The sequence below is a fragment of the Acartia tonsa genome, chromosome 9 (assembly GCF_053477335.1).
Source record: "Acartia tonsa isolate MP-2025a chromosome 9, ASM5347733v1, whole genome shotgun sequence".
NCBI classification, from domain to species: Eukaryota; Metazoa; Arthropoda; class Copepoda; order Calanoida; family Acartiidae; genus Acartia; species Acartia tonsa.
In genome coordinates this window covers 43,470,140-43,488,134 of record NC_137268.1, presented here as the reverse complement: position 1 = coordinate 43,488,134, position 17,995 = coordinate 43,470,140, and the positions used below count along the sequence as shown (strand labels likewise).

Below are 17,995 nucleotides of genomic sequence, written 5' to 3'. Positions count from 1 at the left end.
CTATCTATCTATCTCTATTTATCTAGATTTATCCCTGGAGACAGAGACCAGCGAATAACAACTTTTAATCTGCCTGGAATATTTGTTGAGGTAGGTTATTTTATTGTAACCTTTTAAAAAATAAGGATGACAACATCCATAAAAGCGAAGCTCTGAAACGATATGACAGACGAACATTAACTTTTGTTGAGTGTCAGAACTGAATATACAAAATATGAAAATATAAGGTTTGACAAAATTATACGTAAATTTGTTGCAAAACTTCTTAAATACAGAATTCTGTTTAAGGACATACTGACATTCTTAATATTTAATTATAGAGATGCTTCGCTCATAGTATTGTACCTTATGTAATAGAAATCAGTAATCAAAAAATCAGATCAATCGGATATTTTATCACATAAAAAATTGTTAGTAAAAAAGTAAAAAAATGAACTGAACATGTTTAAAATGGACGTAAGGACATTCTGGTAACGATTATAGAATTGCTACGCTTTCTAAATCTTACCTAACTACTACAGGAATCACCATGCAAAGTTTGAAATCGATAGGACAATTCTAACATGCCTAAATTAACGAATAAAAGCTAACTATCTCGGACGGACGTACGGACGAACCTACCCTAATTATAGAAAAGCTTTGCTTTTAAAAAGGCATTAGGATTAGATGTGTTAGTAATAAAATTGTAGACACAGCTTGGCTTTAAATCTGTTTAAATAGATAGATAGCTAAATATAAAGCTTGTTCAATAGGATGCAATAGATAAATAGAAAGCTTGTTTTATTGGATAGATAGGTAGATAATTTTGACCAATTGTAAACACATATTTCTTTCATTAGATATAGATAGATATTTTGACCAGTAAACGCATGATTTCTATATATCTTTAATTAGACAAATAAATAGATTGATAGCTAGATAGATATACTATATGACTTGATAGAAAGATAGATAATATTTGACCAATTGTGGCCATCTGATGGCTATGTATCTTTCATCAAATAGATGATGGATGGCTAGATAGATAATTAGATTGCTAGTAAGATTGATGTATGGATAGATAATGTTTAAAAATTGATAGATAGATGGATAATATTTGAACAATTGTGGCTACAAGTTGCCTATATATCTTTCTTCAAATAGATAGATAGATGGATGGTTAGAAAGAGAGGTAGATACCTGGATAGACAGATAGATAATGTTTAAAAATTGATAGATAGATGGATAATATTTGAACAATTGTGGCCACATGTTGCCTATATATCTTTCTTCAAATAGATAGATAGATGAATGGTTAGAAGGGGAGGTAGATAGATAGATAGTTGGATAGATAGCTGGATAAATAATATTTGACCAATAGTTGCAACATGTTGGCTTTATCTCTGTTTACCAGAACTTTGATTGTCTTGAGTAATGTTCCAAACATCAAATATTACTATAGATCAGAAATTTTAACAACAAAACATTTTAGCAAAAGATGTTTTTTTAAAAATAATTTCCAGTATGGCTTTGAATACGATTAATATTTGATATAGTTTAATCAGACAATTTTCCACGAATAATAGAACAAAAATTAGAAAATTAATACCAGTTTTATTAACCTGGGCCTACGGCCCATTGAAGCTTACAAAACTGTTTTTAATCTTACTATTCTTAATTTTAATATCTGTGGAAAGCTGTCTATAATACAATGCGATAAATAATTATTAATTCACTAACATTGACTCTAGTTTACACAGGACGTTAATATTAATAATCTCTAAAAAAGATCATTTGAACCTTGACATCATAGGTTCTAAACCTTGAAAAAAATATATCTTAGCTGCTATTAAAGATAATTAACGTGCATTTTATAACATTGGAAGTCAAAAAGCCCTTTGACTACCTTTGAGCAGCTTTTTGTCTGTGACGTTTTTATTGATTTAATTTTAAACAATATAAAAAATATTTTTTGTATAGAAGTTACTCTTTCATTGCATATCTAGCTGAATTATTTCAGATAGAGGGCTAATATTTTTTCCACTGGCATTTTAATGCGTCTACTGAAACATCGTATAGTTTCCAATAAAATATGTCGTTATACAATATAAATGACCAATGATAGGCCAGTATAAATTGTAATTGACCAATAGTAAATTGTATACTGGCCTATCTTTGTTCATTTGTATTGTATGACGTCATTTTTTATTGGACACTAAACGCTGTTTCCATTTATTTGTCAGTATGTTTTGAAGTTAATATAATATTGGAATAAAATTTGATAGCTAATAATCGTTGTGGTTGGTTGATCTTGTTATGTTTAATCTATGATTCTATTTGATATGAGAAAAGGAAATGTTTGAGTGTTTTACCTCATTTTATATTTTATATAATTTCTAAGGATCTTTGTAACTTTGTGCTTTACTTTAATATCATGATTTGGCGTCAATTTTGATGAATTATTTTATAAATTTGACAACATGCATTTGATATTTTAACATGAAATGTGCAAATTTGTCATAATTTTAACAATTGAAGAAACGGATTGACCCTCAACCCCCTAAAAAGTTTGTTAAAGTCAACAAAAATATTTTTCGCTTTTTTTCCTGAATCACCCTGCCGGGTCTGCTGGCACCCTGTGCCCGCCAGGATGGAGATATTCTAAAGATTCCAACTCTCATTTATGTGTCATACCCATATTTTAAAAGTCACTCAGTTATAACCTACTTTCTTTCACAAACAGAAAACGAGATAGGTAAAACCGGAAGCGAAGGTATCAGTACTAAAGAGGCACTTTGTGTGAAAAGACCGTATCAATATCTATGGAACCCGCGATTATATAGCTCGTTGTTGATCCAATATAAGTTTGTAAAACATTTATTTTACGAGAATTTCATATACTGTAAACATTGACGATATTATACATTATTAATAGCGGAGCTTCTCGTAAAGTTTTTGTGACTGTCTGTCCTGTTGTTTTTTTTCTACTTTCACGAAGTTGGTAGATCAATCATTATAATCTCTCTGTGTATATCTTCACTGTAAGATCTCGTTAACTGCTTAACCTATATTGTCCTCCTTTACAAAAAAGCTTCTCTCAGGTAAAGGAATGGTTTATAACTATTTTGTGGGAGGATGCCACCAATCTCTAAAGAGAAATCACACCAAGAAAAAAAATTCTCCTACCTACTTAATTAGAAGTAGGGTTTTCTATGCTCGATTGGACACTTCGTTGGAAACCACCGTAATGACTGATTATTTATCTTCAATTTTTTAGAAAGTGAATTCGGACGCAAACCAAGTAACACTGAGAAATGTAAATCTCGGTTCAGCCGGTAGATACAGGTAAAATATTGCACTGTAAATTACACTGGTACCCAAAGTAATATAACCACGGGATCTAATACGTTGAATCATAAAAAAATGGGTAGTTTTGTTGATTTTTGATTAGCTGATTTTAAACTAGCAGTGTTTAAACAGTTGAACCAATTATTTTAATAGCTACAGAATTGGTTATTTTGTTTAGCATCATATGTATATGTTTGTATATCAATTTGTCATCCATTGTCTTTATACCATTTTAGCCGCCAAAATAGGTACATGTTGCCGATTTGTTTTGTTTTTTAGATTAAAGCTATGATTAAAATTCGCGGCTGTCGTTCCCGCGTTTTCACTATCAATATATCAATAAAAGATACATCAAAATTTGCCATGTAGCTAGCAGTCAGTTTATATATGATAACTTTAACCAATAATAACCGAGAAATGTATAACATACACACCCTTCAAACTTCTATGCATTATAGATAACAAGGATGACAACATCCATAAAAGCGAAGCACTGAAACGGTAGGACAAACGGACATTAACACTTGTATAGTATCTGAACTGAAAAATCGGAACATAAATGTATAAATGTCGAATCAAAATTGTAGGTAAATTTGTTGAAAAACTGCTTAAAATAGGATAATGTTTATGGACATACTTACATTTTTGGACTTGATTATAGAGTTGCTCCGCTTATAATATTGTTCTTTGTTGTCCCAGGAATCAATATACCAAAAATCAGATCAAACGGATAATTAAAGCACTTGAAAATTTGTTGTTAAAAAAGTAGAAAAATCAACATGTTTAAAATGGACGTACGGACATTCTGGTAATGATTATAGAGTTGCTACGCTTTCTAAATCGTACCCAACTACTACAGGAATCATCATGCAATGTTTGAAATCGATAGGACAATTCTAACATGCCTAAATTAACGAATAAAAGCTATCTATCTCGGACGGACGTACGGACGGACGGACCGACCCTAATTATAGAAAAGCTTCGCTTTTAAAAAGAATCAGAGATCTAAAGAGATAAGACAATGGCCAAAAAATTTATATACATTCCCAATAAAGTTACACAAAATTACCACTTCTGCAGATTAAATTAGTGGTTGAATCGTTTGTAAACTCGCCTTAATAAACCTACCAATCAAAATTAACTCAAGTACCCAAAGTTGTGTAACCAACGAATAAGCAAGCGTTATCATAAAACTTTGGGGACTAGTGCAATTAACGGCCCATTGTCCACTCTCTCTATAAAAGGATACTTTTTACTTTAAGTGAAAGGGTTTGGTAACCATTTCTGTATTTGACAGCATTGGTTAGAAATCTTCCAAAATGACAGCTATGTTAATAGCTATGGCAGCAATAGTAAGCTTACAAAAACTTTTTTAAAACTCAAAATGAAGTAATAATGTATATTTAAAAAATGAATATGAACAATAAAGTTAAAGTTTATATCAAAACCAGTTTTTTAGCCCCTATGTGCCGAAGGCACCGGCTAAAAAAACTGGTTTTAATCTTATGAAAGAGGTGAAGGATAAGGACATTCATGCTCTAGTTGTAGAGTAGTTGCACCAAAAAAGTTATATTGGGTACTGGGTAGCCACACAGGGGTTAGGCATTTTAAAAAAGTAACCTTCCCCTTTTAATTTCAATAACCAAGGATGACAACATCCATAAAAGCGAAGCACTGAAACGGTAGGACAAACGGACATTAACACTTGTATAGTGTCAGAACTTAATAATCAGAATATAAATGTATAAGATTTGAAGCAAAATTGTAAGTAAATTTGTTGAAAAACTGCTTGATACAGGATAATGTTTATGGACATACTTACATTTTTAGGACTTGATTATAGAGTTACTTCGCTTATAACAGTATACTTTGTTTTTCAAGGAGTCAATATGCAAAAAATCAGATAAATCGGATAAATAGATCCCATTAAAATTAGTTGTTAAAATTTTTAAAAATCAACATGTTTAAAATGAACTACGGACATTCTGGTAATGATTATAGAGTTGCTACGCTTTCTAAATCATACCAAACTACTAAAGTTATTACCATGCAAAGTTTGAAATTGATAGGACAATTCTAACATGCCTAAATTAACGAAAAAAGCTATCCGTTACGGACGTACGGACGGACGGACCGACCCTAATTATAGAAAAGCTTCGCTTTTAAAAATAAGGAGTGGGGTTATCAGGTCTTAACACCAAATTACCTCTTTTTTAAAAGCGAAGCTTTTCTATAATTAGGGTCGGTCCGTCCGTCCGTACGTCCGTCCGTACGTCCGTCCGTACGTCCGTCCGAGATAGATAGCTTTTATTCGTTAATTTAGGCATGTTAGAATTGTCCTATCGATTTCAAACTTTGCATGATGATTCCTGTAGTAGTTGGGTACGATTTAGAAAGCGTAGCAACTCTATAATCATTACCAGAATGTCCGTACGTCCATTTTAAACATGTTGATTTTTTTACTTTTTTAACAACAAATTTTCAAGTGTTTTAATTATCCGTTTGATCTGATTTTTGGTATATTGATTCCTGGGACAACAAAGAACAATATTATAAGCGAAGCAACTCTATAATCAAGTCCAAAAATGTAAGTATGTCCATAAACATTATCCTGTTTTTAAGCAGTTTTTCAACAAATTTACCTACAATTTTGATTCGACATTTATACATTTATGTTCCGATTTTTCAGTTCAGATACTATACAAGTGTTAATGACCGTTTGTCCTACCGTTTCAGTGCTTCGCTTTTATGGATGTTGTCATCCTTGTTTTACTGAAAAGATAAATAATAGAAATAATTACGCAATTTTACGTTTTAGATGTGAGGTGTCAGCCGAGGCCCCCTTGTTCAACACGGTATCACAAAGCAAGCACATGCAGGTCGTAGGTCAGTAAATATAGTTACAGTTTAACAAGGTAATGGATATAGAATTCGTGGATATTGTGAAGATTCTTACATACCCTGATAAAATGTTTCTCTCAGATGGCTAATATAATTATGCACCCCAACTTTTATGACTTTACACCATCCGTCCCCTGACCAGGGAGGAACGTATTGACCAATATCTAGAGACCATTTTAGCAACCTAAATTAAAAAATAAAATTCCACTGTCACAATATCTACATCGCATTCTATATCCATTAACACTCTTTATTAGACAAAAGTTGAGTTCGAGTCCCAGTTATTCTCCTTGAAAACGTAGAAAATGGTGGGTAGATTTGACCAAAAAAATACACTACATAATGAAGTGTTCCAGATAAAGTCTTGCAATAAAATGTTTGTTTCTTTATTTAGTATCATCAAGTAGATGGATAGAAAGAATGATAGATAGATAGATATAAAAATGGATATAAATAAAAAAGATGGATAAAAATAGATTAAAAAATAATTTAATATTATAAGTAAAGAAAAAGTAGTTTTATAGATAGATTGATAATTGGATGGATGGGTCGATTAAAAGATATATAATAGTTGATAAATAGATGGATGGATGTATACAAAGGGTATTTAAGAATAAATGGATTGATAGATGAAAATAAATGATAAATAGATGGATGGATGTATACAAAGGGAATTTAAGAATGAATGGATTGATAGATGAAAATAAATAATAAATAGATGGATTGATGTGTACAAAGGGTATTTAAGAATGGATAGATTGTAATTTGATAAATAGATGGATTGATGTGTACAAAGAGTATTTAAGAATAAATGGATTGATAGATGAAAATAAATGATAAATAGATGGATGGATGTGTACAAAGGGTATTTAAGGATGAATGGATTGATAGATGAAAATAAATGATAAATAGATGGATGGATGTATACAAAGGGTATTTAAGAATGAATGGATTGATAGATGAAAATAAATTATAAATAGATGGATGGATGTATACAAAGGGTATTTAAGAATGAATGGATTGATAGATGAAAATAAATGATAAATAGATGGATGGATGTATACAAAGGGTATTTAAGAATGAATGGATTGATAGATGAAAATAAATGATAAATAGATGGATGGATGTATACAAAGGGTATTTAAGAATGAATGGATTGATAGATGAAAATAAATTATAAATAGATGGATGGATGTATACAAAGGGTATTTAAGAATGAATGGATTGATAGATGAAAATAAATTATAAATAGATGGATGGATGTATACAAAGGGTATTTAAGAATGAATGGATTGATAGATGAAAATAAATGATAAATAGATGGATGGATGTATACAAAGGGTATTTAAGAATGAATGGATTGATAGATGAAAATAAATGATAAATAGATGGATGGATGTATACAAAGGGTATTTAAGAATGAATGGATTGATAGATGAAAATAAATGATAAATAGATGGATGGATGTATACAAAGGGTATTTAAGAATGAATGGATTGATAGATGAAAATAAATGATAAATAGATGGATGGATGTATACAAAGGGTATTTAAGAATGAATGGATTGATAGATGAAAATAAATGATAAATAGATGGATGGATGTGTACAAAGGGTATTTAAGAATGAATGGATTGATAGATGAAAATAAATGATAAATAGATGGATGGATGTATACAAAGGGTATTTAAGAATGAATGGATTGATAGATGAAAATAAATGATAAATAGATGGATGGATGTATACAAAGGGTATTTAAGAATGAATGGATTGATAGATGAAAATAAATGATAAATAGATGGATGGATGTATACAAAGGGTATTTAAGAATGAATGGATTGATAGATGAAAATAAATGATAAATAGATGGATGGATGTGTACAAAGGGTATTTAAGAATGAATGGATTGATAGATGAAAATAAATGATAAATAGATGGATGGATGTATACAAAGGGTATTTAAGAATGAATGGATTGATAGATGAAAATAAATTATAAATAGATGGATGGATGTATACAAAGGGTATTTAAGAATGAATGGATTGATAGATGAAAATAAATGATAAATAGATGGATGGATGTGTACAAAGGGTATTTAAGAATGAATGGATTGATAGATGAAAATAAATGATAAATAGATGGATGGATGTGTACAAAGGGTATTTAAGGATGAATGGATTGATAGATGAAAATAAATGATAAATAGATGGATGGATGTATACAAAGGGTATTTAAGAATGAATGGATTGATAGATGAAAATAAATGATAAATAGATGGATAGATGTATACAAAGGGTATTTAAGAATGAATGGATTGATAGATGAAAATAAATGATAAATAGATGGATGGATGTGTACAAAGGGTATTTAAGGATGTGACAACAGTTGCGAACCATAGATAAAGTTTCAAAACAGGAAGGCATTCAATTCAACCAAAATATGAACAAACAAAATTTTAAAAGAATGATTTTATCCAATTTTAATACTTCAAACATTTCTTTTTTCTCTAAAAATTTCAAACTGATTTTCTATTCATCTTTGCTTATTTACATCATTTGATTCGCGTTTTATGGCCTTGAAACAAACTTTGACATCAAAATAATTTCTAAACAACATACCAATTAAGAGGAGGAAATAAAAGGGAATATCGTACTTACAATAAAATCATTTTGCCACTTACTTTTGGCTTTTAAAGATGATAAAAAAAAATTAAGAAATTCAATGGAAAATATTTATAATATTGGCTATTTTTTTATTGTTGGTTTGAATGAATTTTGCCAAAATATGGTGTTCCATTGTTTCCGAAAATCTTTTAAATTCCAAATTCGCAATTAGCCAAAACTTAATAAGATGTGGAGTTCTATCTAAGTTTGTTTAATAATCAGAATAAATAATTTGTTTAAAAAGAAAATTATGCTGTGGTAGTTTTTTGCGGTTAATAAATAATAATAAATATTTGGTGAAAATGTGGGCACACCCATAATATCTGAGAGGTTAAGAGCTGAACAAACTTTACCTTTTATATGCCAAGACATGGTCAATATATTTATACATTGGTAGATAGACCCAAGCAAAGATTAATTCAATAATTGTAATCTTTTTGCTGAAAGCAAAAAGATTATAATTATAATCTTTGCTTAGAAAAATGGCACGAGGTGGGGGTTGGAGGGGGCAAAAATCGCCGACAAGCAAACTTTGACGGCGCGTAGCGACGTCGTGCTTCATCGGAATCCGGATTTTTTTTTTCATGGACCTCGGTAATATCTAGACTTAGATTGGGCAAAAGGTCCCGAGAGATTATCTCAAACCGTTTGGGCGTGGCGGAGGAAAAACCGCGAAAAAATGACCGAAAAAATAGCATCCGTGCAAAATCATCATGAAAATCCATCAAAAAAACACGTTTTCGTTTTAGCCCACGAAGAATAACTTTTTTCTCATAAGAGATAATGACACGGGACCTTCGCAGGGTGAAAATTCAGCATCCCAGCATCCCTAAACTTTAAATTTGGTGACCCTGGGGTGACGGGTTCAGTGCCCCCCAACCCCACGAAGTGGGCATACTTTTGAAAATCGCGTTTTTTCAGTTTTTCCCCCTTAAGGGGGGGAAGGAGTCGTTCTATCGACTTCAAGCATCTCTATGATATTAAAGAACTTTTTGAGGCAGACATTTCTTTACTTATGTTGGATTCGCCTCCGGCGGACCGTTTGGCCGTTATTTGCCGCCGAAGGCGTGATTTTCGGCGATTTTTTCCGTTTTCGAGGTTTTAATGGACATTTAAGGGGTCAAGGAGTTGTCCAATCAAGTTCTTGCTGAAGTACTTTTTTATAGGCAATTGTATTAGCTAAATTTCATGTGAAGTAAAAAATTTTGTACGCCTAACCGGTTTTGCTCCAGCTGAATTTTAATTTGGCGCGTTTTTAAAATTTTTGTCAAAAAAACCGGTTTTACCCTAAAAAAGGTAGGAAGGAGTTGTTTTAGAGACTTCAAACATCTCTTTGGAGTTGAAGAACTTTTAGAGGTGGACATTTCTTTACTTATGTTGGATTCGCCTCCGGCGAACCGTTTCGCCGTTATTCGCCGCCGAAGGCGCGATTTTCGGCGATTTTTGCCGTTCCCGAGGTTTTAATGGACATTTAGGGGCGGAAGGAGTTGTCCAATCAAGATCTTGCTGAAATACTTTTTTTTAGGCAATTTCATTGGCTAAATTTCATGTAAAGTAAAATTTTTTGTACCTCCTACCGGTTTTGCTCCAGCTGAATTTCAATTTTGCGCGTTTTTTTAATTTTTAATATTTTTCTTATTTTAACTATGTTTTCTTGTTTGAATCCATTAAAATCACTATAAATCAATGTTATTTTCATGATTAAATGTTATTTTGCCCTGCTACAGGCTGCCGCAGGCTGCCCTTTCTTATAATGTGGCTATAATTATATTGTTTTCATTACTTTTAATCGCTTTTGACTGCTTTTAAACACTTTAATTACATTATGCGCGCACCAACGGACCAACGCATACTTATCTTTGCTGTGCGGGCCGAAAAAGATAACACTTTCCATCGGACCTATACTTTTTCTCGACCCAAGCAAAGATTAATCCAATAATTGTGATCTTTTTGCTGAAAGCAAAAAGATTATAATTATAATCTTTGCTCAGAAAAAAGGCGCGAGGGGGGGGTTAGAGGGGGCAAAAATCGCCGACCGACGATTTTTGACGGCGCGTAGCGACGTCGTGCTTCATCCGATTTTAGATTTTTTTTTCATGGGCCTCAGCAATATCTAGACTTAGATTGGGCAAAAGGTCCCGTGAGATTATCTCAAACCGTTTGGGCGTGGCGGAGGAAAAACCGCGAAAAAATGGCCTAAAAAAAGCCAATGGTGCCATTTCATCATGAAAATCCATCAAAAAAACCCTGTTTTTCAACTTTGCCCACAAAGAATAACTTTTTTCGTACAAGAGATAATGGAACGGGACTTTCGCAGGGCGAAAATTCAGCATTGCGGGGCGCCAAAACTTTTGGTTTGGTGACCGTGGGGTGTCGGGTTCCACCCCTCCCACGCCCCCAAAGTGGCCTTGTCATTTTTTTTCAAAAAATTTCAGTTTTACCCCCTTTAGGGGGTGAAGGAGTCGCTTTAGCGACTTCAAGCATCTCTTTGGGATTGAAGAACTTTTTGAGGCGGACATTTCTTTACTTATGTTTGATTCGCCTCCGGCGAACCGTTTGGCCGTTATTCGCCGCCGAAGGCGCGATTTTCGGCGATTTTTGCCGTTCCCAAGGTTTTAATGGACATTTAGGGGGGGAAGGAGTTGTCCAATCAAGTTCTTGCTGAAATACTTTTTTTTAGGCAATTGCATTGGCTAAATTTCATGTAAAGTAAAATTTTTTGTACGTCAAACTGGTTTTGCTCCAGCTGAATTTCAATTTTGGGCGATTTTTTAATTTTTAATATTTTTCTTATTTTATCCATATTTTCTTGTTTGAATGAAATTAAATCACTATAAATCATTGTTATTTTCATGATTAAATGTTATTTTGTCCTGCTACAGGCTGCCGCAGGCTGCCTTTTCTTATAATTTGGCTATAATTATATCGTTTTCATCACTTTTGATCACTTTTTATCTCACGCGCGCACCAACGGACCTATAATCTTTGCTGTGCGGGCCGAAAAAGATAACACTTTCCATCGGACCTATACTTTTTCTCGACCCAAGCAAAGATTAATTCAATAATTGTAATCTTTTTGCGTAAGCAAAAAGATTATAATTATAATCTTTGCTTAGAAAAATGGCGCGAGGGGGGGGTTAGAGGGGGCAAAAATTGCCGACAAGCAAACTTTGACGGCGCGTAGCGACGTCGTGCTTCATCCGATTCCGGATTTTTTTTTTCAAGGACCTCAGCAATAACCAGACTTAGATTGGGCAAAAGGTCCCGTGAGATTATCTCAAACCGCTTGGGCGTGGCGGAGGAAAAACCGCGAAAAAATGGCCTAAAAAAAGGCAATGGTGCCATTTTGTCAAAAAAATCCATCAAAAAAACCCTGTTTTTCAACTTTGCCCACAAAGAATAACTTTTTTCGTATAAGAGATAATGGAACGGGACTTTCGCAGGGTGATCCCGTATACCCGCAGCATGTCGAAAGTTTATATTTGGTGACCCTGGGGTGTCGGGTTCCACCCCTCCCACCCCCTCAAAGTGGGGGCAATTTTTTTTTTCGATTTTTTTCAGTTTTTCCCCCTTAAGGGGGGGAAGGAGTCGCTTTAGCGACTTCAAGCATTTCTATGATATTGAAGGACTTTTTGAGGCGGACATTTCTTTACTTATGTTGGATTCGCCTCCGGCGAACCGTTTGGCCGTTATTCGCCGCCGAAGGCGCGATTTTCGGCGATTTTTGCCGTTCCCGAGGTTTTATTGGACATTTAGGGGCGGAAGGGGTTGTCCAATCAAGTTCTTGCTTAAGTACTTTTTTGTAGGCAATTATATTTGCTAAATTTCATGTAAAGTAAAATTTTTTGTAGCTCCAACCGGTTTTGCTCCAGCGGAATTTTAATTTTGGGCGATTTTTTAATTTTTAATATTTTTCTTATTTTATCCATATTTTCTTGTTTTAATCCATTTAAATCACTATAAATCATTGTTATTTTCATGATTGAATGTTGTTTTGCCCTGGTACAGGCTGCCGCAGGCTGCCCTTTCTTATAATGTGGCTATAATTATATTATTTTTAATTCCTTTTGATCGCTTTTGATCTCTTTCAATCACTTCTTTTACATTACGCGCGCACCAACGGACTGACGAATATCTAATCTTTGCTGTGCGGGCCGAAAATTACAACGTCATAATTCCATCGGACCTATACTTTTTCTCGACCCAAGCAAAGATTAATCCAATAATTGTAATCTTTTTGCTGAAAGCAAAAAGATTATAATTATAATCTTTGCTTAGAAAAATGGCGCGAGGTGAGGGTTAGAGGGGGCAAAAATCGCCGACCGACGATTTTTGACGGCGCGTAGCGACGTCGTGCTTCATCCGATTCCGGATTTTTTTTTTCATGGACCTCAGTAATATCTAGACTTAGATTGGGCAAAAGGTCCCGTGAGGTTATCTCAAACCGTTTGGGCGTGGCGGGCCGAAAACCGCGAAAAAATACCCGAAAAAAAGGCCAGCTTGCCATTTCACCGAAAAAATCCATCAAAAAAACCCTGTTTTTCAACTTTGCCCACAAAGAATAACTTTTTTCGTACAAGAGATAATGGAACGGGACTTTCGCAGAGTGAACCGGTATACCTGCAGCATGTCAAAAGTTTATATTTGGTGACCCTGGGGTGTCGGGTTCCACCCCTCCCACCCCCTCAAAGTGGGGGCAATTTTTTTTTTCATTTTTTTTTTGTTTTTGCCCCTTAAGGGGGGGAAGGAGTCGCTTTAGCGACTTCAAGCATCTCTTTGGAGTTGAAGAACTTTTTGAGGCGGACATTTCTTTACTTATGTTGTATTCGCCTCCGGCGAACCGTTTGGCCGTAATTCTCCGCCGAAGGCGTGATTTTCGGCGATTTTTGCCGTTCCCGAGGACTTAATGAACTTTTAGGGGGTGAAGGAGTTGTCCAATCAAGTTCTTGCTGAAGTACTTTTTTGTAGGCAATTGCAATGGCTAAATTTCATGTGAAGTACAAATTTTTGTACGTTTAACCCGTTTTGCTCCAGCGGAATTTTAAATTTGGACGATTTTTTAATTTTTAATATTTTTCTTATTTTATCCATATTTTCTTGTTGGAATCAATTTAAATTACTATAAATCATTGTTATTTTCATGAATAAATGTTATTTTGCCCTGCTACAGGCTGCCGCAGGCTGCTTTTACTTATAATTTTGCTATAATTATATCTTTTTCATTACTTTTGATCACTTTTTATCTCACGCGCGCACCAACGGACTGGAAAATCTTTGCTGTGCGGGCCGAAAAAGAAAACACTTTCCATCGGACCTATACTTTTTCTCGACCCAAGCAAAGATTAATTCAATAATTGTGATCTTTTTGCGAAGCAAAAAGATTATAATTATAATCTTTGCTCAGAAAAAAGGCGCGAGGGGGGGGTTAGAGGGGGCAAAAATCGCCGACCGGCGATTTTCAACGGCGCGTAGCGACGTCGTGCTTCATCCGATTCCGGATTTTTTTTTTCATGGACCCCGGCAATATCTAGACTTAGATTGGGCAAAAGGTCCCGAGAGATTATCTCAAACCGTTTGGGCGTGGCGGACCGAAAACCGCGAAAAAATGACCGAAAAAAAAGCAATCCTGTCATTTCACCGAAAAAATCCATCAAAAAAACCCTGTTTTTCAACTTTGCCCACGAAGAATAACTTTTTTCTTATAAGAGATAATGGAACGGGACTTTCGCAGGGTGAACCGGTATACCCGCAGCATGTCAAAAGTTTATATTTGGTGACCCTGGGGTGTCGGGTTCCACCCCTCCCACCCCCTCAAAGTGGGGGCAATTTTTTTTTTCAATTTTTTTCAGTTTTTGCCCATTAAGGGGGGGAAGGAGTCGCTTTAGCGACTTCAAGCATCTCTTTGGAGTTGAAGAACTTTTTGTGGCGGACATTTCTTTACTTATGTTTGATCCGCCTCCGGCGGACCGTTTGGCCGTTATTCGCCGCCGAAGGCGTGATTTTCGGCGATTTTTGCCGTTTCCGAGGTTTTAATGGACTTTTTAGGGGGGAAGGAGTTGTCCAATCAAGTTCTTGCTGAAATACTTTTTTGTAGGCAATTGCATTGGCTAAATTTTATGTAAAGTAAAATTTTTTGTACGCCCAACCGGTTTTGCTCCAGCTGAATTTCAATATTGCGCGTTTTTTTAATTTTTAATATTTTTCTTATTTTAACTGTATTTTCTTGTTTGAATGAATTTAAATCACCATAAATCATTGTTTTTTTCATGATTAAATGTTATTTTGCTCTGCTACAGGCTGCCGCAGGCTGCCCTTTCTTATAATGTGGCTATAATTATATTGTTTTCATTACTTTTGATCACTTTTTATCTCACGCGCGCACCAACGGACTGGAAAATCTTTGCTGTGCGGGCCGAAAAAGATAACACTTTCCATCGGACCTATACTTTTTCTCGACCCAAGCAAAGATTAATCCAATAATTGTAATCTTTTTGCTGAAAGCAAAAAGATTATAATTATAATCTTTGCTCAGAAAAAAGGCGCGAGGTGAGGGTTAGAGGGGGCAAAAATCGCCGACCGACGATTTTTGACGGCGCGTAGCGACGTCGTGCTTCATCCGATTCCGGATTTTTTTTTTCATGGGCCTCAGCAATATCTAGACTTAGATTGGGCAAAAGGTCCCGGGAGATTATCTCAAACCGTTTGGGCGTGGCGGAGGAAAAACCGCGAAAAAATGGCCCTAAAAACTTTCCATCGGACCTATACTTTTTCTCGACCCAAGCAAAGATTAATTCAATAATTGTAATCTTTTTGCTGAAAGCAAAAAGATTATAATTATAATCTTTGCTCAGAAAAATGGCGCGAGGTGAGGGTTAGAGGGGGCAAAAATCGCCGACTAGCAAACTTTGACGGCGCGTAGCGACGTCGTGCTTCATCGGAATCAGGATTTTTTTTTTCATGGACCTCAGTAATATCTAGACTTAGATTGGGCAAAAGGTCCCGTGAAGTTATCTCAAACCGTTTAGGCGTGGCGGAGGAAAAACCGCGAAAAAATGGCCCTAAAAATGACCAAACTTCCATTTCACCGAAAAAATCCATCAAAAAAACCCTGTTTTTCAACTTTGCCCACGAAGAATAACTTTTTTTGTATAAGAGATAATGGAACGGGACTTTCGCAGGGTGAACGGGTATACCCGCAGCATGTCGAAAGTTTATATTTCGTTACCGTGGGGTGTCGGGTTCCACCCCTCCCACCCCCTCAAAGTGGGGGCAATTTTTTTTTTTGATTTTTTTCAGTTTTCGCCCCTTTAGGGGGGGAAGGAGTCGCTTTAGCGACTTCAAGCATCTCTTTGGAGTTGAAGAACTTTTTAAGGCGGACATTTCTTTACTTATGTTTGATCTGTCTCCGGCGAACCGTTTGGCCGTTATTCGCCGCCGAAGGCGCGATTTTCGGCGATTTTTGCCGTTTTCGAGGATTTAATGGACATTTAGGGGGGGAAGGAGTTGTCCAATCAAGTTCTTGCTGAAATACTTTTTTGTAGGCAATTGCATTGGCTAAATTTCATGTGAAGTAAAATTTTTCGTACCTCTAACCGGTTTTGCTCCAGCTGAATTTTAATTTTGCGCGATTTTTTAATTTTTAATATTTTTCTAATTCTATCTATAATTTCTTGTTTGAATCCATTAAAATCACTATAAATCATTGTTATTTTCATTGTTAAATGTTATTTTGCCCTGCTACAGGCTGCTGCAAGCTGCCTTTACTTATAATTTGACTATAATTAATGTTTTCATTACTTTTGATCACTTTTTATCTCACGCGCGCACCAACGGACCTATAATCTTTGCTGTGCGGGCCGAAAATTACAAAAATTCCATCGGACCTATACTTTTTCTCGACCCAAGCAAAGATTAATTCAATAATTGTAATCTTTTTGCGAAGCAAAAAGATTATAATTATAATCTTTGCTCAGAAAAAAGGCGCGAGGGGGGGGTTAGAGGGGGCAAAAATCGCCGACCGGCGATTTTCAACGGCGCGTAGCGACGTCGTGCTTCATCCGATTCCGGATTTTTTTTTTCATGGACCTCAGCAATATCTAGACTTAGATTGGGCAAAAGGTCCCGAGAGATTATCTCAAACCGTTTGGGCGTGACGGAAGAAAAACCGCGAAAAAATGACCAAAAAAAAGGCCAGCTTACCATTTTGTCACGAAAATCCATCAAAAAAACCCTGTTTTTCAACTTTGCCCACGAAGAATAACTTTTTTCTCATAAGAGATAATGGAACGGGACTTTCGCAGGCTGAACCGGTATACCCGCAGCATGTCGAAAGTTTATATTTCGTTACCGTGGGGTGTCGGGTTCCACCCCTCCCACCCCCTCAAAGTGGGGGCAATTTTTTTTTTCAAAAAATTTCAGTTTTTGCCCCTTAAGGGGGGGAAGGAGTCGCTTTAGCGACTTCAAGCATCTCTTTGGAGTTGAAGAACTTTTTGAGGCGGACATTTCTTTACTTATGTTGGATTCGCCTCCGGCGAACCGTTTGGCCGTTATTCGCCGCCGAAGGCGCGATTTTCGGCGATTTTTGCCGTTTCCGAGGTTTTAATGGACATTTAAGGGGGGAAGGAGTTGTCCAATCAAGTTCTTGCTGAAATACTTTTTTGTAGGCAAATACATTGGCTAAATTTTATGTGAAGTAAAAATTTTTGTACGTCTAACCGGTTTTGCTCTAGCTGAATTTCAATTTTGGACGATTTTTTAATTTTTATTATTTTTCTAATTCTATCTATAGTTTCTTGTTTGAATCCATTAAAATCACTATAAATCAAAGTTATTTTCATAATTAAATGTTATTTTGCCCTGCTACAGGCTGCCGCAGGCTGCCTTTACTTATAATTAGGCTATAATTATATCGTTTTCATTACTTTTGATCACTTTTTATCTCACGCGCGCACCAACGGACTGGAAAATCTTTGCTGTGCGGGCCGAAAATTACAACGTCATAATTCCATCGGACCTATACTTTTTCTCGACCCAAGCAAAGATTAATTCAATAATTGTGATCTTTTTGCGAAGCAAAAAGATTATAATTATAATCTTTGCTCAGAAA

At 35.1% G+C, this 17,995-nt stretch overlaps 1 protein-coding gene across 1 annotated transcript in view; it reads left to right on the top strand.

Moving 5' to 3' along the window:
• LOC145329026 (cell adhesion molecule 3-like) overlaps window positions 1-17,995 on the top strand; it is a 57,900-nt gene that overhangs the window by 7,073 nt on the left and 32,832 nt on the right. The window contains exons 4-6 of the mRNA XM_080173029.1: window positions 27-90; window positions 3,257-3,324; window positions 6,146-6,213. Coding sequence (XP_080029155.1) covers window positions 27-90; window positions 3,257-3,324; window positions 6,146-6,213 — 200 coding nt within the window. The remainder of the gene's footprint in view (window positions 1-26; window positions 91-3,256; window positions 3,325-6,145; window positions 6,214-17,995) is intronic.